This window comes from Carassius gibelio, chromosome A5 (genome assembly GCF_023724105.1).
Source record: "Carassius gibelio isolate Cgi1373 ecotype wild population from Czech Republic chromosome A5, carGib1.2-hapl.c, whole genome shotgun sequence".
Lineage (NCBI taxonomy): Eukaryota > Metazoa > Chordata > Actinopteri > Cypriniformes > Cyprinidae > Carassius > Carassius gibelio.
The window spans coordinates 25,012,284-25,038,536 of NC_068375.1; the positions used below are offsets into that span (position 1 = coordinate 25,012,284).

The 26,253-nt window shown below is 36.5% G+C and overlaps 2 protein-coding genes across 2 annotated transcripts; one reads left to right on the top strand and one right to left on the bottom strand.

The window, feature by feature from the left end:
* Positions 1-7,251: 7,251 nt before the first annotated feature.
* Positions 7,252-12,169, bottom strand: LOC128014973 (uncharacterized). Its single transcript, XM_052598750.1, has 5 exons — positions 12,145-12,169; positions 11,257-11,637; positions 9,301-9,441; positions 9,060-9,124; positions 7,252-8,740 (listed from the first exon to the last, which is right to left on the bottom strand). Exons 1-5 carry the CDS (start codon positions 12,167-12,169, stop codon positions 8,615-8,617), a joined length of 738 nt encoding a protein of 245 aa, XP_052454710.1. The 3' UTR covers positions 7,252-8,614.
* A 2,201-nt stretch (positions 12,170-14,370) lies between these two features.
* On the top strand, positions 14,371-25,932 carry LOC128006036 (protein CutA homolog). Its single transcript, XM_052592710.1, has 6 exons — positions 14,371-14,637; positions 15,493-15,641; positions 20,189-20,248; positions 21,526-21,571; positions 21,760-21,809; positions 23,918-25,932. Exons 1-6 carry the CDS (start codon positions 14,542-14,544, stop codon positions 24,018-24,020), a joined length of 504 nt encoding a protein of 167 aa, XP_052448670.1. The 5' UTR covers positions 14,371-14,541; the 3' UTR covers positions 24,021-25,932.
* Positions 25,933-26,253: the final 321 nt, after the last annotated feature.

The window sequence follows — 26,253 nt, forward strand, 5'->3', positions numbered from 1 at the left end:
TTAATTTTATATAAAAAAATGTAAAAATGCAAACTTTAGGATGTGTTAAAGCACTAAATAACCTGTAGATTGATCATTACTTTGACACATGAAACAAGAAAAACAACACGACTAATTTAAAAAAAATACAGCTTCAACAATTTACTTTTTGTACTCGAAAACAGTTTTACGGAAACGATGAGGAAATCACATGATATTTCTCAGCTCCGTCAAGGTTTGCATGCTGAACATGCTGTCATAGCTGGGAATGCGAATGCAGAAAGAGGCTCGGAGAAAATGGCTTTGTTACTTTCGTCCCGTGTTACTTTCGCCCCGGTTCTCCCCTATCATTACATTTTTTTTTTACAGGAGAAACAAACATTGAGGGCACTTACAGTATGAAATTTATATAATGTTCTGTCAGAGTTATATACATCAGATCACTTACAGGTGGATTTAATGGCTAACCTGGACTCTTTTTTTCTTAAATACTGATAAATGTATTCCAGTTCTACACAGCAAGCAGGGGAGGTAGTTAGTGCCATGTGCATTCTGGGTAACTCCCACGATGTGTCTAAGAGAGGGCAGCTGCTTCTTGTAGTTTGGAGCAAGCAGATGGTTGCGATTGTCTCTGTCAGTTATGCTCGGGTGAAAAAGGTAAAGCAGATGCTTAGCGAGTGAACAGTGATGTGCTGATCTTTTGTTTGAATACACACAGTATACGCCTCCACGTATTTACTCCCTGCTGTTCACTAGACTCACGCAGGGAGACATCTATGTGCATGTAAAACAAAAACTTCCCTTCTCTCTGTAGCTGATCACATCGCAACGACCCGATGATTCTCTCAGAGTGATACCGCACATGCTGTTACATTACCAGAGTTGCAGTCTACAACATTTTTCATTGTGCTAATGGAGTTTGACTGTGATACACAGACTGTATAAGGTCTGGACCCACATCAAAGGAATCTGATTTATTCTCATTTATTTTAAATTTTGATTTGCATTTTATCCAACATTTATAATCCCGGTTCTTTGATTAGCTGAGCTGCTTTTCCAGAGTGCTGGTATGCATTGCATTTCTGACATTTATATTATTATAATGTATATGTACTTGAAACCCCAATGTGTAATCCACTTTCACACATGAAAGCTGTTAAATTACAGTAAAACTGCCAGATTATCTTTCCCAGTTTTGTGATACAAAGTGACAGTGTGTATCTTCTGTTCACACATGCAACTGCTTCACCTCTCTTCCAAATACAGAGATGCTTTTTAGTTTTTAATATCTGTCTAATTTGACAACATTTTCCCTACAATATTGAAAAGAAAAGAAAAGAAAAATTATGTCATCATTAACTTACAGCTTACTTACTTTGTATGTCTTTCTTTTATTGAAGCCTGAGTTTAAATCATGCAGTTCAGACTTGCAATTCTGAATTCTTAGTTTACATCTCATAATTGTTTTTCTGTTTCCACGAAAAAAGCCAATCATGACTTTTCATCTCACAGTTCTTACTTTACTTCTTAGAATTGCAAGGATATATCTTGCAATAATACAGGTTTATAATGACATGAGTAAATGACAATTCAAATGATTCATTTTTGGGTGAACTATCCCTTTAAAGAAAAGGCTCCAAAACTCGCCTGTGGTGCTACCTGTTATAGCTGTTTGTACTTTTTTGGACATGAGAATGTCTCAAAGGGAATTATTTATTATCTTTACCACTGTTTTTTATTTATTTATTATTATTTTTTTGTTGTTTTTGTCTTTCATTTAGAGGCTAACGTCTGCCTTGGTTGTAATGGAATTCATCCCTGAGGCATTTTAACCCCACAAAAAGATTGTTCTGGCAGTCCATCAGGGAAGAAACGCACTGGAGACACACAGCTCCATTACCCCCATTTTGCCCATCAATGGAGCAAAGAGACCCTCCTGAGATAAAAAGTGTGAGAAATTAAGGCTTTGATGTAGAACGTGTATTTGCATCGGAGAGAGTGTGAGGCTTTGTTTTAATAGAGATCTAACACGAGGAGTGCACATATGTGATTCCATTTAGGAAGTAATATGCTCTCATTTAGTGAACATGGTAGACAAAATGGTTTATGGCAAAAACATTGGTCTGCAACCATATTGTACATGCATTTACAAATACATGCAGATGGGAATTTGATCTGACACATGGATATGGCCTATATGAATATCACACAATCCTTTTCCTACTGCATTCACATTTACCGCTTTCACATATGCCATATTACACTACCGTCCTATATATAGTAGAGCTCATCACTTCTCTCTGGATGATTTTGTGTTGGGGGGGTAAAGAGGGTAAGAATGTGTGAGAGAGATGGAGAGTAGTGAAATCCGAGGATGGGGTGGTGTTGGGCTACAGAGTCTCCGAGGAGAAAAGAAACCTGCGATACAGCAGCAGTGAGCACACCCTTGTTTGATCTTGCGTCTTCTCTTTATCTCATTCTGTTTGTCTTTTTTCAGAAGTGAGAGAGGAAAGCAAGACGGGCGAAGGAATGTTCTTGATATGAGACGGCTAGATGGAACTGCACACAAATATTAGTATGAGCAAACAGAAAATCTCAGACATGCTTTGTGACAACAATGTCTAAATATACATTTGTTCAGTCTATAAAACACTTCAATGCTAATAGCGCCAGGGGATTTTTTAAAATGTTAATACTTTCTCTAAATGAATGTATTTGTAGAGTTATGAAATTGACTTCTATCATATCAGTTGTCTTATGAAAGCTGTTTTGCTCTAATGGGTGAATTAAACATACCTGGACAACAACAGCAAGTTTATTCAATAGAATTTTGTAAATAAAATAAAAAATGAAAACGTTTTTGTGTGATGCTGTCCCTATAAGTCCCCTATTTATCAAAAAATGGCATGTAAAATGACAAATCTTTTTTTTTTTTTTTTTTTTTTTTTGTCCAAACTCTTTCCAAATATACAGCGTTTATATATACAAAAATAAAATACTGGTGGCAGCCTTCTCTCTTTTTTTCTGGTGGCTCAGAAATTACACACATCATCTTTAATTACATAAATCAGAAAGATGCTTTGTTCACTGTTCTAAAAAGCAGTGGCAGAAGCAAAACCACAGGGAGACCTTAAGCTTCTTTAGTTGACAACAGATTTATAAATGATTCTCCTTACAAATTTTGTAGTTTGTTTAGTAATTAAATACATTTTGCCAATTATTGGGTCATACATTTCAGGTCAGAAAATACAGACATCCATATAAATAAGCAATAACCACATGCCTGAAAAGAAGACTTGATTCAATCGTTATATCCATTGATTCATGTCTCTATTTTTACTGAAACTATCTGTTCTTGTCACACACCATTCTCTTATTTAGTCATTTGAAACAAAGAAAGCTGGAGCTTCTCTGAATATTCTCTCAGAATTTTCTATTTGATATTTTGTATGAAGACGACATTTTGATATAGTGGAACATTTTAATGACAGACCCTCAATCTTTCTGGTTTGCCATTTAGACTGTAACCCTCGTGTGATAACAGAATCTGCATGCATTCAAGCTATATAAATATCCAAAGTCAATTCCACACGGAATTCAATTAAAATATGCACATTTTTATGCTGAATCTCCAGAATACCTGTGCTGTCCTCTGTGTCTAAGTGCATTCATGAAACGTCTTCTTACCTGCTCACTCCTTAATTACTGATGTTCTCAGATCCAATTTCCTATGGTCTTTTGCTCTCTCTCTCTCTCTCTCTCTCTCTTTCAGGAGTGCGGTTAACTGGGCTTGTCATTATTCCATTAACCATCAACCCCTCTCTTGTTATCAGCTTCTACTGCCATGCTAGTTTCCCTCATTAACATTGATTTCCCTCCCAAACACGGAAGGAATGAGGTCCGGCTCACAACATTGCTCATCCATCTCTTTCTCACAAACACACACTCATTTGACATTTATCTTCTGCTCTTTTTCTTTCTGTGTGGCTCTTAAACCTGGGCATCATATACCTTGAATTTCTTCACTCACACACATCATTGGATTCAAATGTGTGTAAACACGTGTACACACACAGCTTGCTTTATACTAATAATGTCTCTGTTCATTTAAACCCTTGCGCAATTCTTTTGGCTTCCTCATTTTTGAATTCACCTCTTCTGTTGTTTTCTTCTCCCTCTGTATTCGTTTATTCATTTATTCCTTCTCCTGCACGGTCTCTCTGTCTTTCTTTCCTCTCTCTGTACCGATGTAAAGGTTATCGGTTCCTGGCAAAGCCTCTCTGCATTATAAATGAACAGCTGAAAACCCACTCCAGGGACAATTAAACCTGAGGCTGTTTAGCATGCTGAAAGAAAAAGAGGGAGGGATTGACGAAGCCGATGCTGGGCGAAGAAGAGAAGGCTGGCACTTGAGCAGAGGATTTAGTTGGTTTGTTAGCCGTGAGTCTGCTTTGAGCACAGACACCTACATTCCCCTGAACTCACCGTCCATGTGAATCATGTCCCCTCTCAGTATGTTTACTGGAGTATTTGTGCACTGTGATTTGCCAACAGTAGTGATTGCATCAGTCTTGATTATATTCCAGCTATGTCTCCATCAAACTATCCTCCTCTCTGCTCCAGCACCCTCATTACTCACTGTTCTTCTCTAAGCATTTCTCCTACTCTCTCCACAGAGAATTCTGGGTAACTCCTACAATGCACTTATCTACCACTGGTAGTTTAGAAACACCAGATGCCTGTGATTATAAAGCAGGCTTCACCAAAGTTTTCTGTTTGTCATGTCAATTTTAGGATCTTGGAGTTGATGGAAACTATGAGGCCAGAGGAGGCTATGTAAAATTACTCATTTGTCTGTGTTGTTTTCTCATGATCATGGCTTAAATGGGACCTTTTATGCAAAACTCACTTTTACAATGCGTTGCCTTTCCCTGGTACAAAGGTGTACAACACACCAGATGTCATGATTATTCATGATTATTCATCATATTTGTTCATGAGGGATAATGCATCAGTGCGTTGTGTGTGTTGTCAACCTTGTCATGTCCTTTTTAAGTTGTTTAGTTCAGCGTTCTTTCTTAGGTAGAAAGTGTTAATGTAAACTGTAACATTAATTAATTTACTCTTTGACAGTAGCTGTCAGTAAAGCAATGCCGCAATAAACTTAAGAAAGGATACATATGTGAATATATCTAGATGTAAATCTGCTTCAAAATTATTACATGTCCAAACATGGCCAGAATGTGTGTCTCAGCATGGTAAAACTTTGCATCTTTACACGTACAAAAAAATAAAATAAAACTTAATAGGACCAGATAGTATTGCATTAATGCAGTCAAAACGTTAGTGTTGATACGGTCAAATATCATGCATTGCATTTGTTTAAAAAACTTTTGGCCCGGTCTTGATTCAAAAAAGCAAGTATTCATTTTGTCGTTGTTTTCTATAGGGTCAAAATAACTTTACATTCCAACACTAAAACCAAACTTATTTCAAGATCATGATAAAGTTAAGTGGATCATGCCACGACAAGATGTCGTTTTTCTATACATAGTATTGTTTACTTCGCGTAATTAAAGCTATAATGTCCAGCTCTCCTCAATCCTGTTGGATAAGATCATTTGGCTAGAAACGCAGGTTTGTGTTTGTGAGTGGAATCAACAAGAAGTACCCAGAAAAGCTGCACAGTGTAATTCTGTCGGCTTGCAGGTGGACAGATTGTGGATTGTACTTCAAAGCCCAGGAGTGAGCCAGGATTGCTTCAGATAGAAAAAGGTTAGGGAAAAGGACAAAAATGAGCAGATCAGCTCTGAATGAGATAGACAGTTCTGTCTTCTTTTTGGTTTCACATAGGCAGCGTCATGTTCCGGAGGTTATGCAGCATTTGAAGAAAGAAATCTCAAATCTGTAATTAAATGTAATTAAAATTCCCAGAACAATCGATTTAAGTGAAATAATTAATGATCAACTCTGTTGAAAATGTTATCTTTCACCTTTTCCCCCTCTCTCTGGTCTGTCTTCGAGGAGTCAGTTATCTTATAAACAGGTATGTGGGCATTTTGAACTTAAATACTCTGGCATTTCCAGCATGGACTGAAACGCAGGGCTGTCTGCCACTGTATGTGTCCAGGGAACAGTGCACTCAACTGGGGCTGGAGATGATGAATGTGACCCTCGCACCACTGGAGGAAGCCTCCATGTGTTTCAAGCTCCATAATACACCTACTCATTCATCTCTCTCCCTCCCATCCAGCACAACATTCCCATATGCTCTCGGTTATTACGGATTGTATTTTCTCTCTGACACTCAGTGGAGAGAGGAACACTGTGGATGCATCTGTGAAGGTGCTCTCCTCAAGCTCCTCTTCCTCTTGAGTGAGTAGCAGCAGCACTCGTTCCCTCTTCTTTTTTTAGATTTGCAATCTCATTGCAACGCTTGTGGTTTTTTAAAAGGCTCGTTTGGACAAGTTTAAAAAGGAATGACTAAAACTGAAAGTCAGACCATTTTTCCTCTTCTTCTTCCTCCCCGCAAACACGCCGCAGGAGTGGCCGCCGAGCCCGGTTAAGTCTCTTAGCATCTCACCCTCCTGCTGAGAGACATGACAGATCAAAAAAGACTCTCCCTCTCATCCTCTCCCTTAATCCCGGTCTCTTTCTTTCTTCCACTTACTCAAATTCTCTCTTTTAATTTCTTTCCATCTTCTTAGTCAATCCTGTCTTATTTTGCTTTCATGTGGCAGTTTGAGAGACTGACTGAAGAGTGTTTCTGGGGTGTGCAGAGGGAGGGGAGGTGTAAACGAAAAAAGAATGATGGATTTGTTTGTTATGCAAACCCAAGCATGTCTCATCTCTCCACCCCAGATATGCAATGTCCTTTCTGTAGTTTCTTAAACTTACCAATTATAAAGAAATATGCAAAACCATTCAAATGTAGACAAGGCATTTGTGTAATAATTTAACCCTTTTTTCGTTTTGACTGCCATCAAGTTTGTTTTCCTGAGAAACAGTTGCCAAGGTACAGTACATTATCTTCAAAAAGGAAAATTTCACTTTTTTGGTTGACATATGCTTCCATCTAGTGGCTGATTGTTGGTACTAACCTACAGGACTATAATAAATTATTGATTTATTGTTTTTAGTTATATTCCAGTCAAATCCTGCATTTTAGCATTTAGATACATTGTTAAACAATCCATGTTAAGAACAAAGTACAGCACACCTTCAAATATTTTGACAATAAGAAAAGAAATGTATTTTGTATTATTAGGTTTACATAAAAATATTATTAGGTAGTAACAAAATTAATATGTTTAGAAATGGCAACACTGGAGATCTCAAAAACTATCATACGAGTGCAGAGCTTTCCAATATTATTTACACAGTTTGAATGATGGTCATTTAAAGGGACACTCACAGATAAAAAAAAATAAAAATACATTTTAAACCCATTAAATAGATGATTTTGATAATGTATAATAGTTTATGTCACAGCATTGTCAGTTCCTAGTTCTGATTCAGAATGCAGTTTAAGCATATTGTTGAGCAATAAACATAACAAAAGAGTTCTAAAACAATTCTGGTTTAGCTCATACAGATTATCTTTATTTGGTCACTATCTACCTTTATCATCTCACTAATGTGATTAATATTAATAACATGATTGGGTCTTTATATTTATGGTATGTTAATATCGAACTTTAATGGAAACATTTACATTTCACATTCATGCATTTTCAGATGCTTTCATCCAAAGCCACTTCCAGTGCATTCAGGCAATGCTATTTTTTAGTTTGCTTGATCAGTAACACCGGAAGCTGTAAGATAAGATGTAGAGTAAGACGAAGGAAGTCAGCAGCTGAAATGGGGTCAGTGAAATGTAAACTGAATGTCACAACTGTTCCATTTGCAAAACAAAGATGTCAAATATTTTCCACTTCCCTTTCTGTGTAATGTACAGAAGAATCTTTTTTTTTTTTTTTTTTTTTTTTTCTGAGTAATGCTGGTGCTGGTGAACTTGTTTGCTTGAATAAACAAACACTGCCTAATGTGGTATAGCTATTGTCATGGGAGGAATTTAAACTGCTCTTATGAAAATTAATTTATTTGTTTAACCAGTACTCATTCTACCACTTAATATTTCATAATTGTGAAATAACTGGAGGTCCATCTTAACTTTAAAACTATTGTTAATATTGGTCTAAAAACAAATATATAAAAAATGAATAATCTTTGGATGATTGCAAAACGAAACACTAGTGTATAAATGAAGTACTGCTTTAAAATAACACTGCTGAAAATTAAAAAGCAGATGTAATAGGAACACTCTGGGACTGAAGTTAGCAGTGTGTTTGAGATTACATTTGATGCCAGTCTTCAGATTATGTATTATGGATAAACAAAATGTATAATTACTGTACTGTACACAAATGTTGTTGTTGTTTTTTAATTTCACCCCAGTTTATATTGTAAAACAACAATAATAATAATAATAACATTTAGAAATTATTATTATTATTATTATTTATGTTGTAATAATAATAAAAAGTTTTTATCAATACCATTATTTTAGTAATAAAAAGCTAACTTTGGTAATTAACTTTGGTATATGAGCAGCTGACAGCACATTATCTTTTACCTAAGTGTGTATTTTTATACCATTGTACACACTGAAGTCAGAGCATTGCAATAGGTTGCTCTTTGTCCGTTTGCTTCCTCGTTTGGGGATGTTCAGTGATGCATAGCAAACTTCTGTATCGACTTCCTGTGGAAATATTTGTGGATAATAATTTTGCGATTGTAAAACTATTTTGACTTTGCATGAAACAGACAGATATTACCACATGAATATTGTCTAAATAAATTACCATATGAATTTCTTCCCTGTTTTTGTCTTTTCAACTTTTAGCATGAAATCAAGACTAACACATTTTTTGTTAGCTTTTGTTTTGAGGTTGCAGACTCTGCTGTGTTGATAAATAAATGCAAATGTGCCACATATAGATGAAATATTGACTACTGTAAACCAATTTCAGACTTATGTCTTTATGCTTTTCTGCATATCTGTGGTATGCTGAGTTTACCTGTTCTTGGCTCAACTGTCTTTGCATCTCAGAACCGTTTTGATGACCTTCAGACTCCTTCAGCGCTGTGAATGGCAGAATCAGTGGCTTATCTCTTATGACAGTTATCTACAAAAATTACTCATTTAAACATAGATCTACGGGAAGCATAAACTGTATTATATATAATCTAGCTGACTGTAACTTAAGATGACTGTGTAATTTAAAACTTAAAAATAAATGTAAAAAAATTAAATCTCACCCGAGTTGTGGCAACATTTGTAGCCACAAACAAAAGCCAAAATCGCGGAGAGTATATTAAATGTGGGATATGCTGTTAGCAGTATCAGCCAGCACTGCCAGCAGTCACGTCCTGGTCCAGAGGGGCTTTCTGAGGGGACAACTGATGAATAAATGCTAATTAATGACTATTGCTTTTTAATTTCATGAATTGGCTTGATGATATGAAGTTGTTCTTTAATTGTATTTACTGCTACATTTATATTTACTGTACAAACTTAATGCAGCAGGTTTGCTGTCACAGAATCCCTGACCTCCATTTGCCTTTTTTGCTTTTAATGTCTTTGTAATCCATTTCAGAACAGCACTTTGTTTTCTGTGCAAAGTCTATTTGAAAAAGGACATGACCTACATTTATTTAAAAGCAATCTATTTATGTTGCATCCTCCCATTTCAAAATGGTACAAAAGCAGGAATAAATATGCACAGTTCAGGTAAAAGGTGTACCTTTTGAAAGGTACCAGTGACAAATGTTTTACCTTTTTTTTCTGAGAAATCATTCTTCTAAAAACTCTTTATTTTATTATATGCTTAAAATGACAATATTTTGTCCTTTTAAACATAAGCTTTAGTCTCAGTGCTTAATGACCTCAATGTTGCTTGAATAAAATATTTAACTTGTATCACAACTATTCTTCTAAATGCGTGAAAAAAAAATATGTTGTACAAAATTAATTGAAATTAAATGGATACAATTTACACTGCACTATTAAAGAATTTTTTTTTTTTTTTTTTAACTGTAAAAGACTGCATAAATGCTACAGTAGAAACCTGTTAATTGGTTAATGGAAATGGAAATAATAAAGGGCAAGTCACTGTATAATTTACAGTAAAAACCCGTAAACTGACATTCCAAAAATTCCCAGTGTGACAGCTCACATTTTTATAATTTATAGTCTTTGGCATCAGTCATATATACAAAACAACAAATGCTGCACTGGTCTCTCTGCGTAACCACCGGTGCTCTTTTGATGATTAGAGGTATATTATCAGACTTCAAAGATTAAATACTCCAAGGCACACTATGTGTACAGGTAAAAAGTCTGTACCTTTTGAATCTTTTTTTTTTTTTTTTTTCTGAGACTGTAATGAATCATTCTAAACAGGCTAAATCCTGAAGTTAATCATCAAGTTAAGTGTAGATCTATACATTTTGGCTACACAGCCATCTTCAACATATACTTCAATTCTTCAAAGAAGTCTTCTTTAACAATTAGTAAGCAGTCCTCAAAGATGGCTGATAATTATTTATTTTATTTTCAGAATTGTGTTATGTTTGGTATAAAGAGGAGTCTTAGCCACTCCCTCTGATTAATCAGCTGTCATTGATGATTACTTACTAATTGTTTATGAAGACTTGTTTGAACAATTGATGTGTACCCTGAAGAAGAAACGCAGAGATCAACACTTTTAACTGTTTTATGATTTAGCTCGGTTAATTAAAGGCTTTTTATTTGTATACGAGTGGTTTGGGGTCATTTCATCTTTGATTTATATTAGGGTTTAATAATGAATAAATAATTATTTTATGATTTTAGTGTAGTGTGTTTTACCATGATAATGTTATGTGTGTGCATAACTATGCTCAACTTATGTATATAAATATATAATTGATAAGGATGTAGTTCAGCTTTCGACAATTATTTCTGATGAAATTTGATACATCACGCATCTTTCTCTTTATCACATGTGTTATGTTGGTTGTCAGTATTTCATGGCATTGCTAAATTAGCAAGAGATGAAAATTATAATACCCACCTTGCTGGCAAAAAAAACACATCATCAAATAAACAAATTGATCTAAGTATTTTACATTTATCTAATTCTTACACTAAGTATCTTGAGGACCATAAGTCTTTTAGTATATTCATGTTTTGCTTCTTTATTTGAAATATTTTGCAGTGTGAAACAAGCTTACCGTATGTGAGATTTATGAGAGTATCACCAGTGTAGTACACATCTTCCTCAAAGATTATTCCATTCTTTTTAACCTTCCTGGCCTCTACCCTTGAGCAATAGTAAAGACCAAGATCTGCTTCAGTGATGTTCTCGATCGCTAAGTCGTAGGATTCTGAAGTATCGTTATAGAACAGAGTGTATCGCGGAATGGGTTGTAATAGGCTCTTGTATGCAGAGATGATCAAAGGTGGTTGGATTTGTGAAGAGCAGCTCTTGACCCAATGAAAGTCCTGTCCTATGACAACCTCACAGTCACAGTGTAGAGTTGCATTATCTCCAGGCTTAACCACCACCTCCACCAGTGTTCCAGAGACTTTCCAATAAATGCAACTCAGTGCAACTACATTCAAACAGAAATGATGCGTTACTCAGAGAAAAATTAAGGGTAGAAATAATGCACAGTCCTTGATGCACAGTTATTTAGAAAACAATACACTCAATCAAGGGTCAAGAGCACAACAAAATGAAACAATGGTCTTCTTGATGGTGATTTCAAATGAAACAATAAATCAACATCTAAACCTCTGTTAATTCACAATTTGAGCTTCTCTAGACGTCTGACAGAAATAAAGTCAGTCCGGCTAATAAAATGATAAAAGCTGGTAAAGCTGTTTTAAGATTTGTTTAATCAGATCTTGAAAGATTTAATGTCTTTTATTTCAGTTGATTTCATCTTTGTCTGTGGCTAAAGTCAGTGGTAGTTCTTGTGTTTCTCTTTTCTTCAGTGATTCTGCTTGTTAACAGCAGCTGTTCATCATTAATGGTCAATCATCCCATAATTAGTGTACACTACAAATGAAATATACATATTTAACTGGGAAATACAGTATGAGGAGAAATCACTTACTGAAAGCAGAGATAGAAACCTTCATGCTGGCCACAGCTGAATGTTTGGTGGTGCTTGTGGGTGAGGCGTATGTAACTGTCAATGTGATTTCCGGTCTTTGAATTGTTATGCACAGATAAAACTTTAGTTTAATTGTAGCTATTTTTAAATATTTAAGGTTTTCATTGTCATTTGCTCTCACATACTTACACAACATAGCACAATTAATGTTTTAATGTTTGTATTTATATTAAAATTTACATTTAGTCATTTAGCAGACTCTTTTATCCAAAGCGACTTTCAGATGAGGACAATGGAAGAAATCAAAATCAACAAAAGAACAATGATATATAAGTGCTATAACAAGTCTCAGTTAGCTTAAATGCAGTACACGTAGCAAGGGCTTTTAAATAATATAATAAATAGAAAACAGATAGAAAACAATTAATTGTATTGGAAACAATGTTGTTGTTTTCAAATTAAATACAAGCCTATTGCCCTCACACCAGCAGATTTCAAATTAATGTTTTTTATTTATTTTTTCTTGTTTGGTTTAATTGAATTTAGCTAATTACTATATAATTCAATGGTGTGAGAAGAATAACAGTTGCAAGGCAAAACTAATACAAGATTCTACCTTGTATAAATAAGAGGCTGTAGGTTGGTTTAAAGATGGAGGGAGACCAAGGGTGAAATGAGGCCAGTGGTTTGAGTGGCATACATGCATATGTGGACTACTCATTAGATACACAGGCCGTCAAATATTTCCCATGATTCTGTCTGATGTACAAACAAAGCTAATCGCTGAAATTTTGACAGGTATCAGTGACTGAAAGGTAAAAGGGAAACCTTTCCGTTTCAAAGGAGGCACATTTTTTAAATCATTAATAGTCCAAGTCTACTTGTTTCAGTTAAGGTTTCTCGCTGTGGCCATTTATTTGTGCTATACTCTATACATAATGTTAACAACAGGCTGTTATGCTTGGATTAAATGGCTGATATTGCAGTAGTAAGGTTTGACCTGCATAGTATTAGCCTATAGAAATACTACCATAGTACAGGCCTGTTTTATTATCTAATTTGAAAAGAGTGCACAAGATCTTTCTTTTTCTTTTTCAGCTAAACATGTTAATTAAACTACTTTTAACAAGTAACAGCTGATGAATTTATTGGCAATTGTTTTATGAACAATTAAGTCTGCAATGAAAAAGCTGATATATAAAACATAAAGGTAGGAAATGTAACAGTCCTAAAAAAGGGTTTTCAAGAAAATACATATTTTCATAACGCATAACAACCTCTAGAGTTCGTTGAAGGAAGTTCACCATCAGAATTTGTTTGTTTGGTTTTTTTTTTTTTTTTTTTTACAATTACATTTCCCCCCATAATGTGTATATATATATATATATATATATATATATATATATATATATATATATATATGTCACAGTGCGTCTGGTCTGTGTATCACTGGGTGTCCACTAGAGGTCTCACTTTCCCTTATTTGGTCACCTTCCTCCTTGTTGGGTAATTGATTGTTTCCCCACCTGTCTCCTGTTTCCCTATTATCCTTCTGTGTATAAATACCCAGTCTGTCTTAGTCTGTGTGACGGAGTCCTTGTTGAATGTCGTTTGGATGTACTTTCCTGGGTCTGTTTTCCCGTGTGTTTTTGTGTTTGGATCTCATGGTTTTGACCCGGCCTGGACTGTTTATTCTTTTGGATTTGCCCTATAAATAAAGATACATACCTGCACATGGTTCTCTCTTCTCGTTCCTGAAACGCCTCACGTGACGACATATGTGTATATATATATAAAGTCATATTTGGGGGGGGGGGGGGGGGGGGAGAATGTAATTGTATAAAAATATTACACATGCATTAACAAATCGCCTAAATTAAGTATCGGTTAATTTGTTTATCATGCTATTTTTAATTTTATGTCTTTAAAAACTGTTTATATATAATTTGAACTATTAACACTTAAGTGCATTAAACGTTTTAACCTGTTTTAGCATTTATGTAAGTTTTGTGAACCATTCATTTTTGAATTCTTTCGAAGACGAATTTATATAATCGATAAAGCCACCGTGACATTACTTGTATGGCCGTATTCCAAAACAAACTACCACCAGTCAGAAGCAGCACTTAAGTTTATTAGATTTCCAATCCTCTTAGGATGAGCCCCGTGCACCGCTCTTGATTGGAAGCCCCGGTATCCGGATATGAGCGTCACTCATCAGCATCAAGTGCAACAGCAGCCGCTCCGGGGAATGCCCACAGAATAACCAATCTGTCCGACGGATTTTGATGCGAGTGAGATGAACTTCCTGGAGACCTGAAGAGATGATTTTCCTATAAGTTGCGTAAAGTCGCCTGCACTTCACCGGCGATGTAACTCTAGTACTATGAAATAATTATGCAAGAGAACGAACCGAATTGTTTGTACCTGCGGTATCCCAAGGACATGATGTCATCGGCTTTCCCTCGAACGGGATGTCTGGTCTTTTGCGTGGTAAATCCAGCTTTATTTCTCTCGATACGTGACATTTATACTGAGAGACTAGAGCAGCACGTGCTCGGCAAGTTGAACACTGATGCTGATTGCTGACAAGCGTAACTTTATTGTTGTTACTTTGCCTTTTAAAACTGCGCAAACTTGTTGAACTGCTATTCGACATCAAAATAGCCATGTGTTAATAATCAGCTGAAAAACTATTCAACATAGTTTAAAGAAGAAAAAAAAACTGGAAAGGGCCATAGTTGACATAGATGTGAACTTGGTGTAGAGTTTCAGCGTTTACAGGATTAATAATCAGCTGACAAACTATTAAATATAAAGATTTTTTTTTTTTTTTAAGAAAGCCAGTTCACATAGATGGGAACTGTACTTGGTATAGAGTTTAAGCGCTTACAGGATATCTCCATCTGCTACTATTTTGTTAGAAACCTATTAATAAGAAAATTTAATGGTGAAATGAAGCCAATATTTAAATGAAATTCCAACTTCTGAACTAAATGGCAAGCCTTTGTTTCTCAAAGAGCTGACCAGGCACACTGCATTCTTGTGGCAAATGCAATCTGTTATCAGGTCATCACAGGATAATCCCTCACTGTTCTTTTCAGATGGAACATAATAATGCATGTTTAAGTCCCTCTGTGCTTCTGAAAGATGTGGTTGTGCATACAGCAGTAATTTTTACTCAAGATCAGCTGCTGAGTGCCTTGCAATCCTTATATTTAAGGAATAGGTCACTCAAAAATTGACATTACAGACACATTACTGCCATTGTTGGCTGTTTTTGCTCGATTTTGAAAAGCTGTTCATATCATGCATAACCCCCTGATTTGTTTGTGTGTTTTTGTGTAGATTTTAGTCCTGACTTGTTCCCTGTACCCTGTGCTGAAGACACTGTGTGTTCAGATTCACTCTGCTGTTACAGGAAGCTATGTGGCCGGATATCACTCAGTGCTGCTTGTCAACTGTCCAACAGAACAAACTGCTAGAGACGTTGGCAGGTACTGTACATGCATACAGTGATACAAACACAAACTCACACAAAGAAATAAATATACTAGAACTAAGAATCAGCTTCATTGTAGCTAATAAGTGACATACTTTGTCCTCAGCCAACAGATGACAAGGGTGTGTAATGTTTACAGTCTGCATTTGACAGTCAGTGACATACAGTACACACAGGGATGTGATTTTTCTATTTTTTCTGACCTCAGTGGGATGACCCCGTGTAAACTGCATAAATCCAATAGTGATGGGAAGTTCGGACCATTTTACTGACTCAGACATTTGAATCTTGTTCAGCAAAATTAACAAATCATTTTTAAAGTCAATTTGTTCATTTAAGCAGAATATAATTAAAATGTTACATGTTTTCATCCAAATTCTTAACAAATTTATTTACACAAACATTGATCAAATTTTATAAAATATAATTCAGCCAAGACCGAATTATTACCTAGTTATTACCAAGACCTAATTATTAAATTAATACCACATTTGTTATGGAAAAGAACCATCACAAATGTATAAATTGTAAGAAATAAAAAGCTATAAGGCTCAAATGAAATTTGAAACCAGAAAAAGTATGCAACTGTAAGAGTAAAGAAACAAGAGTTGTTTGTAAGGAAGGTTGGGAAATATTAACGAATTTCTGTTTCTGCTCTCACGTCACATGACAAAAGAACAAACAAACACAAACACTTGCTTGTTCTTTGCTCGAATTTAAAAGTATCACACTTTTTGTGAACAATATTTGGTGTAATATATAACTTTCATAAAAAGAAAAAAAGTCATGTTGCCATTTATACTTACCAGCATAGTTGCGATCCTTCACTGTTATTGATAACTCCTCTCCCATAGCCTGCAGTTCTGTGTGCTACACTTCGTTCACCTGTAAAACTGTCAGATCAATTCAATTCAAGTTTATTTGTACAGCGCTTTTTACAATACAATTCATTACAAAGCAACTTTACAGAAATAATCTGGGGTCCTCTGAGGGGTCAGCATAATCTCTTCTCAGGTGTTCTGGATTCAGACTGGAGCTTGTGTAAATTCTGACAAAACATAGAAACAAATAGAGACATCATTAGCATAGCTGCTGTTCCAACAAAGTAAAATTAATTAGTTTAACCCAAGGTAAAGAATAAGAATGCACATTTGATCAGATACAACTGCAGTCACAATTTAAGAGATACATTATTCAAATGCTTGGCGAAAGAGATGCATTTTTAATCTAGATTTAAACAGAGAGAGTGTGTCTGCACCCCGAACATTATCAGGAAGGCTATTCCAGATTTTGGGAGCCAAATTTGAAAAAAGCTCTACCTCCTTTAGTAGACTTTGCTATCCTAGGAACTACTAAAAGTCCAGCATTTTGTGACCTTAGGAAGCGTGATGAATTGTAACGTGGTATGAGGCTAGTTAGGTACGCAGGAGCTAAACCATTTAGGGACTTATAGGTAAGTAATTATAATTTGTCAATTATCACCAAGAGCTCACTGTTCCCCAGCCAACGTATTAAATTCCTGGGAGCGGTTTTCGACTCAGTCCATATTAGAGTGGTCATATCACCAGAGCGCGCTCTGGTACTTCAGCAGCTCGTGGCCTCCATCAGGAACAAAGCCTGTTTCCCTCTGAAATTCTTTCAGAGGATGCTAGGGCTGATGGCTTCCGCCTCCCCAGTTTTACAGCTCGGCCTCCTATGAATGCGGCCCCTGCAATACCGGCTGAAACTCCTGGTCCCACCTCATGCTTTGTGGCACATCCGCTTTCACATCAGGGTCAAACAGGCCTGTTTAGCAGCCATGGAGCCTTGGATGAACCCTGTTTGGTTCAGCCGTGGGGTTCCAGAAGGATGGTGCTCTCAACAGATGCCTCCAACCTAGGTTGGGGCGCTCTATGCGAGGGCATAGAGCGCCCCAATATGGAGCCATCTCCATATCAACTGCCTAGAGATGCTGGCAGTAGAACGAGCCCTTCAATCCTTTCAGGCAATCCTGAAGGGGCACCACATCCCACAGAGTCCTTCTGGTTGCCCCACTCTGGAAGAGTCAAGTTTGGTCCTCGGAGTGGTTCAGGCTTTCGACGAAAGCCCCATGGCCGATCCCCCTGAGGCGGGATCTCCTATCTCAGGCGAACAGGACAATCTTGCATCCACGGCCAGAACTCTGGGCTCTGCATGTATAATCCCTCGATGGGAGTCTCTAAGCCTCCCCGGGGACGTGCTACACACCATTGCTCAGACAAGAGCCCCGTCTACAAGACGCCTCTATGCCCAGAAATGCTCAGTCTTCGTCGACTGGTGCTCAGCACGAAATGAAGACCTGTTGAATGTGACGTATCTTTGATACTGTCATTTCTCCAAGAGCGTCTAGACAAGGCCTTACCCCTTCCACGCTCAAGATGTACGTAGCAGCCATTGCAGCATTTCATGCTCATATTGCCGGCCAATCTGTGGGTCGAAACAGCCTTATTGTGCGTTTCCTGAGAGGTTCTAGGTGGTTAAAACCCCCGTGTCCTCTCACCATTCCCACTTGAGAGCTCCACACAGTCCTTGGAGCACTCAAAGGACCTCCCTTTGAGCCGCTGCGGTCAGCTGACCTTTGGCCCCTAATACTTAAAACCGTTCTGACACTTGCTCTAGCATCAGTCAAGTGTATTGGCGACCTGCAGCCCCTCTCGGTGAGCCCTGCATGCCTTAAGTTTGGGCCCAGTGACTCGAAGGTCATTTTAAAACCCATGCATGGTAACGTCCCTAAAGTGCTCTCGACGCCGTTCAGAGCAAAGGTAATTTCCCTCTCAGCTCTACCTCCTTTGTCAGGTGAGCGAGAGCTGGATTTACTCTGCCCAGTGAGGGCTTTGAGCATATACATCGAGCGGTCACAGCCATTCAGGCAATCTGACCAGCTTTTTGTCTGCTTTGGGGGCCGCACCAAGGTGTCTTCGATCTCAAAGCAACGCCTTTCGCATTGGATAGTCAACTCTATCGCTTTATGTTACTCCTCCATGGGCCTTGAGTGCCCCATAGGAGTAAGAGCCCACTCCACTAGAGGGATGGCCTCTTCTTGGGCCTGGTCTAGTGGTGTCTCTATCAAGGACATCTGGTTCTTTCGGATTGATATGACGGCTTCTATCAGACGGCGTCATCATGCCACCTCCAGGGAGCTAGCTCCCTCTTAGCAGTGTAGCGTTAAAGGTTTGACGGCTCCGGCCCTCTCAATTATCCCCTGGACCCCAAGGTCTTCAAGATAAGTTTTTTGTCGTTCCCTACCATGGCATGTAAAGTGAAGTATCAAAAGGAAACGTACTTGGTAACGAACGTAACCTCGGTTCCTTGAGATACGGAACGAGTACTGCATTATATGCCGTGCCACCAGGCTGCGGCTTCAGTGTCAACGCTTCAGTAGTATGACCTGATTTCCTATGGCGATATGCCTGTTTGTATAGCCATTCACCCCACCCATTTTGGCGGGCTTTGGCACGCTGCATCGCCACAGGCTCGCGCAGCTACGCAGCGCTGTCATTGGTTTAAAAAGTTTACAGGCTAAACCAATGGCAGTGCAGTTGCACTGCATTATTGAAAAAAGGCTTCAGTATTGAGGAAAAAAGGAGCTTTTGTTGTAAATGTAAGTTATCCATCAAATTTATGGAAGCTTATGTCTGCCACAGAATAGGTAATTGTGACTTTTTTTATCTCACAAGTCTGACTCTTTTTTTTCCCTCTCTCGCTATCTCTCTCTCTCACTCACACACACACACACACACACACACACACACAGTTCTGAGTTTTCCTCTCAATTTAGAATTTGCCTCTCACAATTCTGAGAATTTTGAGTTATAAACAACTGTAAGATATAAACCCAGAACTGCAAGAGATAAGCTCTGAATTCAGACTTTTTTTCTGACTTTTCTGCAGTTCTGAGTGAGACAAGACTCCAAGTCCAAATGGTAATAAATAAGCTAAGAATTGTGAGGGGAAAAGTCAGAATTTTATTCATTTATTTTTATTTATTTATAACCTGTGGCAGAAACCAGCTTCCATTCAAGGTTGTGTTTTTGTTAGTATGTAAATCTTATAACATTCTGAGTGAGGTATCAAAATCTGATAATCACTCTTTCAGTAATGGATGCTTGACACTGATTTTTAATTGAGGAATGAAGCAAATGTATATTGCTGCATAGGTTTGTGTAGAACAAATTTAAAGCTGAGTGAATGGTATTTAACTTTTCAAATGTATTTTTTGGTTCAGTATATTCTACTGTATGTCTTTCATTTCAGCCTCTGGACTTATTTAAATCAAAATTCACCATTAAAACTATATTTTGCCCCACAGTATTACACTTGCATTCAGATGAGATGTGTGTGTCTACATTTGATGGAGCACAGAGTGTCTTTGACTTGTGATGCAGTCATATGCAAATACAGAGATACTAAATTTTTCTCTCTCTCTCTCTCTCACTCTCTTCTCTCTCTCTCTCTCTCTCTCTCTCTCTCTCTCTCTCTCTCTCTCTCTCTCTCTCTCTCTCTCTCTCTCTCTCTCTTTGTTAGGAGCATCATGGAAAAAAGGCTGGCAGCATGTGTGAATATATTTCCTCGCACTACCACCATGTAAGACCAGTGTGCATAACCTTTAACTGAATTTAAAACTCTGCAGTCTGAAGTTTTACTTTAGCGACAACATGCATAGATACTAAATTGACAGTTAATATACTATAGGTAGGATAACCTTTTCGGGACTACTGACCTGGAGTGTTGCGTCTGGTCAGCATGCACAGCTGAAAAATCTTAACTATTGATATTGTTATTTCCTGTAAAAAAAAAAAAAAAAAAAAAAAAAAAAAAAATATATATATATATATATATATATATATATATATATATATATATATCATTTTTCAATAAGATTTTAAAGGTGTCATATGATGCTATTTCAAGTTTTCCTTTCTCTTTGGAGTGTTACAAGCTGACTGTGCATAGATACGATCCCTGAAGTTGCAAATACTAAAATCTCAAAACCAAAGAGATATTCTTTATCAAAGTTAAGACTCTGCCCTGCCTCCCTAAAACGGCTTGTTCAAACACACCCCCACATGTCTGCGTCACTATGTGGAAATATTTGCGTAATGCCACCCAAATGTTCACACAAAGAACGAAGGCGTGATTTCAGTAACCGCAGTTATTGTTGAAGCAGCCATGTCAGGGAGATGCTGTGTGTTTCTAGGTGAAAGCAAAAGCACTTTATTTGGCCTTTTGAAAGTAGATGCATTTAGGAATCTTTAAGATTACTTACAACAGAACATGAATGCATTTTATGAATGACCGTTTCCTGAATCTAGGAGAGGAGGTAATTCTGACTTTGCAAGGACAATCTGGTGCTTCTGAATCAGCTACTGTAAGTATTTTTTGTTATTAGTTTAAGTATTTGCTGTTGACTGTTCAGATGTGGAGTTTTGTGCGTCATGTGTGTGTGCGAATACACACAAATCAACTGTTCCCCTTTCAGGCTTGAACTGATGGTAAAACTAAGGACATTATTAACTGTCTTTACATTTATTTTGAAAGCTGAAGCTAGAAATTATGGAAAGGGGCATTATATTTCCATCGAGTGCTTGTCCAATCAGAGCAGACTGCTCTTGTCAGAAGGATTTGAGAGAGGCGGGGCATAGAGGACCTACAATAATGTACAGTATTTGAAAAATAATGTGTGTTTTGAACAATAAAGCATGTCAACATATTCTGTTACACCAAATACACAAAATAATGTGTATATTTAAATCTTTAAAAAAAAGCATCTTATGACCCCTTTAATTTACAAAATGTAATTTAGCAATTTGTAATTTACAAAATGTAATTTACCCAAAATATCAATTGTGTATTGATTTCAGGTACTACTGGAAAGGAGAGATACGGGATACCTCAGAAATACTGCTGGTCTGTTATTTACACTTCAGGGTTCTTATTCAAACTAAATTCTTATTTTTTTATGTTAATAATGCTTTAATGAGAAATTGTCTATGTAATGTATTGTATACAGCATCTGTAGTTATCTGCATCTCTTATTATGGTTATGGTATTTAAAAAAAAAAAAAAGTATAATAAATTAATTATTTCCGTAACAGCTTGTGAGGACAAGAACGTCTCTGGTGCAGAGACTTGTGGATTATATAAAGTAAGTGCATTATCACAATTGCTTGGACACTACATATTCAGTCAACATGTACAGTCATGATAAACATTCATTCACATGAATGCTTAAATGTTTGATTAATTCATTTCATAAATATATAGTATGTATAGTGTTATTCATACTGTATGATGTATTACAAATCCAGGGTTCAAAATCAAATCGGCTGTTATATGAAACAAATTGAGTGACTGTTGTGTGAGACTTGATTATACTCGATTGGTTTTACAGTTTCATGACAACAAATTATCTCAGCCTAAAGAAAATGTGTGGATCTGACAAAATGCTTTCATTGTGGTACCTTTAAGAATGTCAGAAGACTGAGTGACACTTAGTTTTGTTTTTTTACTTCCTGGATTGTTGCAGGAAATGTGCCAGCATGAGAACAACAGCTACCTTATTATAAATAAGCAGGAAATTAAGAATTTGATTAGGAAAACTCTATTAGTGAAAATGTGTTTCCTAATCTAAAGTATTAACTTAAACAAATTATGAAAACATTTGTCCAGAGCTTTCAAAGAGCCTAAAAAGATTTAATGCCCAGTGGAACCACCGGTGCATGTGAACACGAAGCTTTTAAGACTCAAGCTGTGGTACATAAGCTGGCTTCTTATAGTGAAACTTCAATTTACACACCCAGAACATGTGAATAAAAAGAAGCGGTTTCACAATTCCCTTTTTTGATGGAACAAAAACTGACCAGTTTAATGTTCTAAGTTTCACCATCATTGTACACAATCATACAAATGTTTGGGGTTGGTAAGATTTTCTGATGTTTTAAAAAATAAGTCTCTTATGCTCCCCCTGGCTGTATTTGTGACCCTGAACCACAAAATCAGTCTTAAATCGCTGGGGTATATTTTTTAGCAGTAGCCAAAAAAACATTGTATGGGTCAAATGTATTGATTTTTATTTTATGCCGAAAACCATTAGGATATTAAGTGAAGATAATGTTCCATGGAGATATTTTGTACATTTCCTACTGTAAATATTTAAAAACTTAATTTTTGATTAGTAATATGCATTGTTAAGAATTCATTTGGACAACTTCAAGGCTTTTTCTCAGTATTTAGATTTTTTTGCACCCTGAGATTCCAGATTTTCAAATAGTTGTATCTTGGCCAAAGATTGTCAGATCCTAACAAATCAACGGAAAGCTTATTTATTCTTATTATTTTTTTAAAAAAATTGGTTTTGTTTTTTGTGGTCGAGTGTCACATTTATTTGAACAACCACACAGTAAAAAGAGGAAAGTTCTGACATATTATAAACATTTTAAATAACTGTTTTAATATATTGTAATATGTAATTTCTTCCTGTGATTGCAAAGCTGAATTTTCAGCAGGCATTCAGTGTCACATGATCCTTCAGAAATCATTCTAATTGATTTTAATTGAAAAGAACAGGATTTATTTGAAAAATAAATTTGCTAAATAAAAATAAATTTATTTGTAAAATCATCTTACTGACCCGAAACTTTTGAATGATAGTGTACAATACAGAACAGAACAGTTGTTTCAATTGTACACATTAAAGCTGCAGTAGGTAACTTTTGTAAAAAATATATTTTTTACATATTTGTTAAACTTGTCATTATGTCCTGACAGTAGAATATGAGACAGATAATCTGTGAAAAAAAATCAAGCTCCTCTGGCTCCTCCCAGTGGTCCTATTGCCATTTGCAGTTACGGACCGCTCCCGGTAAGAAATCAACCAATCAGTGCTGCGGTCCTTAACTTTGTTTGTGTTCAAAATGTAGAAAAATGTATATAATAAGCGAGTACACCATGAATCCATTTTCCAAACCGTGTTTTTAGCTTGTCCTGAATCACTAGGGTGCACCTATAATAAGTGTTTATATTCAGACTATTTTAGTTTGCTTCGGGGGTACCGCGGCGGAGTAACCAGTACCTTTGTGATTCTTCATAGACATAAACAGAGAGTAGTAGTTCCGGCTACGATGTTCTTCCGCAAGACACAAGCAGTTCTGTTTATTAACTGCTAGAGCGTCAAAAGTTACCAACTGCAGCTTTAATTGTTGTTACAATGTTCAAATCTGTTATTGTAACTGGGACTCATTTGTGTTCCCTCAGAGCTATGCATCCATATGACATTCCAGAAATCATCAGTTTTCCTATTGATGATGGAAGCCAGCATTACTTCAATTGGATGGAAGATGCAGTCACTGATATTTGACACATCAGTGTCTGCCATCCAGAGAAGAAGCTCTCCTTTTGGAAGCTCACTATACAGAAACATTGAGAGGATATGGGAACATGAGCACAAATTCTCAGGTTAATGGGAACCCTGGCCCACACAATGCGTGTCTGTTAATATAAGGATGAATGCATAGAGTGTTATTGTGATCAGTTTCAGTGACTGTTATGCTAATATTTATTGACCATTTTATTGATGTGAATTACTTTATTATGAAGAGTATAACTTGATGAATATGAATTCATGTAATTGTTAAAACATGCTCATTTATTACACATACATATACACTCACCTAAAGGATTATTAGGAACACCTGTTCAATTTCTCATTAATGCAATTATCTAATCAACCAATCACATGGCAGTTGCTTCAATCCATTAAGGGTTGTGGTCCTGGTCAAGACAATCTCCTGAACTCCAAACTGAATTTTAGAATGGAAAAGAAAGGTGATTTAAGCAATTTTGAATGTGGCATGGATGTTGGTGCCACACGGGCCAGTCTGAGTATTTCACAATCTGCTCAGTTACTGGGATTTTCCCGCACAACCATTTCTAGGGTTTACAAAGAATGGTGTGAAAAGCGAAAAACATCCAGTATGCGGTTTTTCTTGGCACACTTTAGGCCCTTTAGTGCCAACTGGGCATTGTTTAAATGCCGCAGCCTACCTGAGCATTGTTTCTGACCATGTCCATCCCTTTATGACCACCATGTACCCATCCTCTGATTGCTACTTCCAGCAGGATAACGCACCAGGTCACAAAGCTCGAATCATTCCAAATTGTTTTCTTGAACATGACAATGAGTTCACTGTACTAAAATGGCCCCCACAGTCACCAGATCTCAACCCAAAATCTCCATCACCTCAAGATGCTATCCTATCAATATGGGCCAACATTTTTAAAGAATGCATTCAGCACCTTGTTGAATCAATGCCACGTATAATTAAGGCAGTTCTGAAGGTGGGAGGGGGTCAAACACAGTATTAGTATGGTGTTCCTAACAATCCTTTAGGTGTGTGTTTATATATAAAACTTATTTCTAATGGTTGGTGTTCATGTAGTGGTTGAGCAGAATTTGAGTGGTTTATTTTTTTTCTCCAAATATTAATTTCAAAATAAATGAATGGGGCCTCTTCAACTTTGCAATAATCACTTTTTATTATTAAATGCGGTACAGTATATGACACATTAAGTTAATTATTTTGCAATATTCCTATATAATGTAAATATTGATGTTCCTGACATTACATAAGAGCATACAAATCCAGAAGTTGTGGTCAGGCTTTTTTTCATATACATGACAAACATTTTCTTTTTTTACACAAAATAATATGTTGTATAGTTGGTTTAGCAATCATTTTCTGTTCCATCAAATAATCTAAATCTTAAAATTACCACATTTTCACTGTGTGAGGCTACAAAAGCTTGTTTTGTTGAATGAGTTTATGTCTGCACTCTTCTTGCTTTTGAAATGATGTTTCCGGAACTGTTAAAACACAATAGAAGTGCAGAGTTGAGGAAGTGCTTTTGTATGTAGGGATTTGTTGAGATCCAGTCGTGATGAAGTCATCAATCTGACCTCTCTATCTATCTAATCTAACCAGCTATACCTAGCAACCTTCAGTGACATACTGATTTGAAATACAGACACTCTCCTTTGTTTATATTATGTATACAGTATGTTTACATACTGTGTATACAGCACATATTACTCCTGTTCTTATATTAACTTCACTTCTTATATCAAGGATAGCTGTCTAGGTTGTTTCCAAAGCTCCCTATGTCTGTTTCTGTATTTTCTTTCATGGTAAGTAAGTAAGCAGCCAATCGAGTTTACTCAATAAACATGTAAGATGCTGGTTGTGCCGAAAATAAAGGGGGTTATAATAACACTATAGTACAAAGCTCTGCCAGATATAAATATGTGCAAGCTCTGCTTTGAGATTGAAGACACTGATTTATTACTTCAGTTCATGTAACACTATTCAGACTTTGAACTTGAATGAAAGCTTAGGATGAAATTTAATTTAATGTGGTATTTGTATAATTTTGGGAAAGATAAAATCATATTTGAAATGTATGAATGTCCCTGCAGGCTCTGTTGGTTAAGTTTTAGAATGTGGAAGCAAGAAGCTTCTATACCCAGAAGAACAATGTACAGATTGTTGAAACAGACGGGACAATGTGAAGAGACTAATAACTGATGACTACAA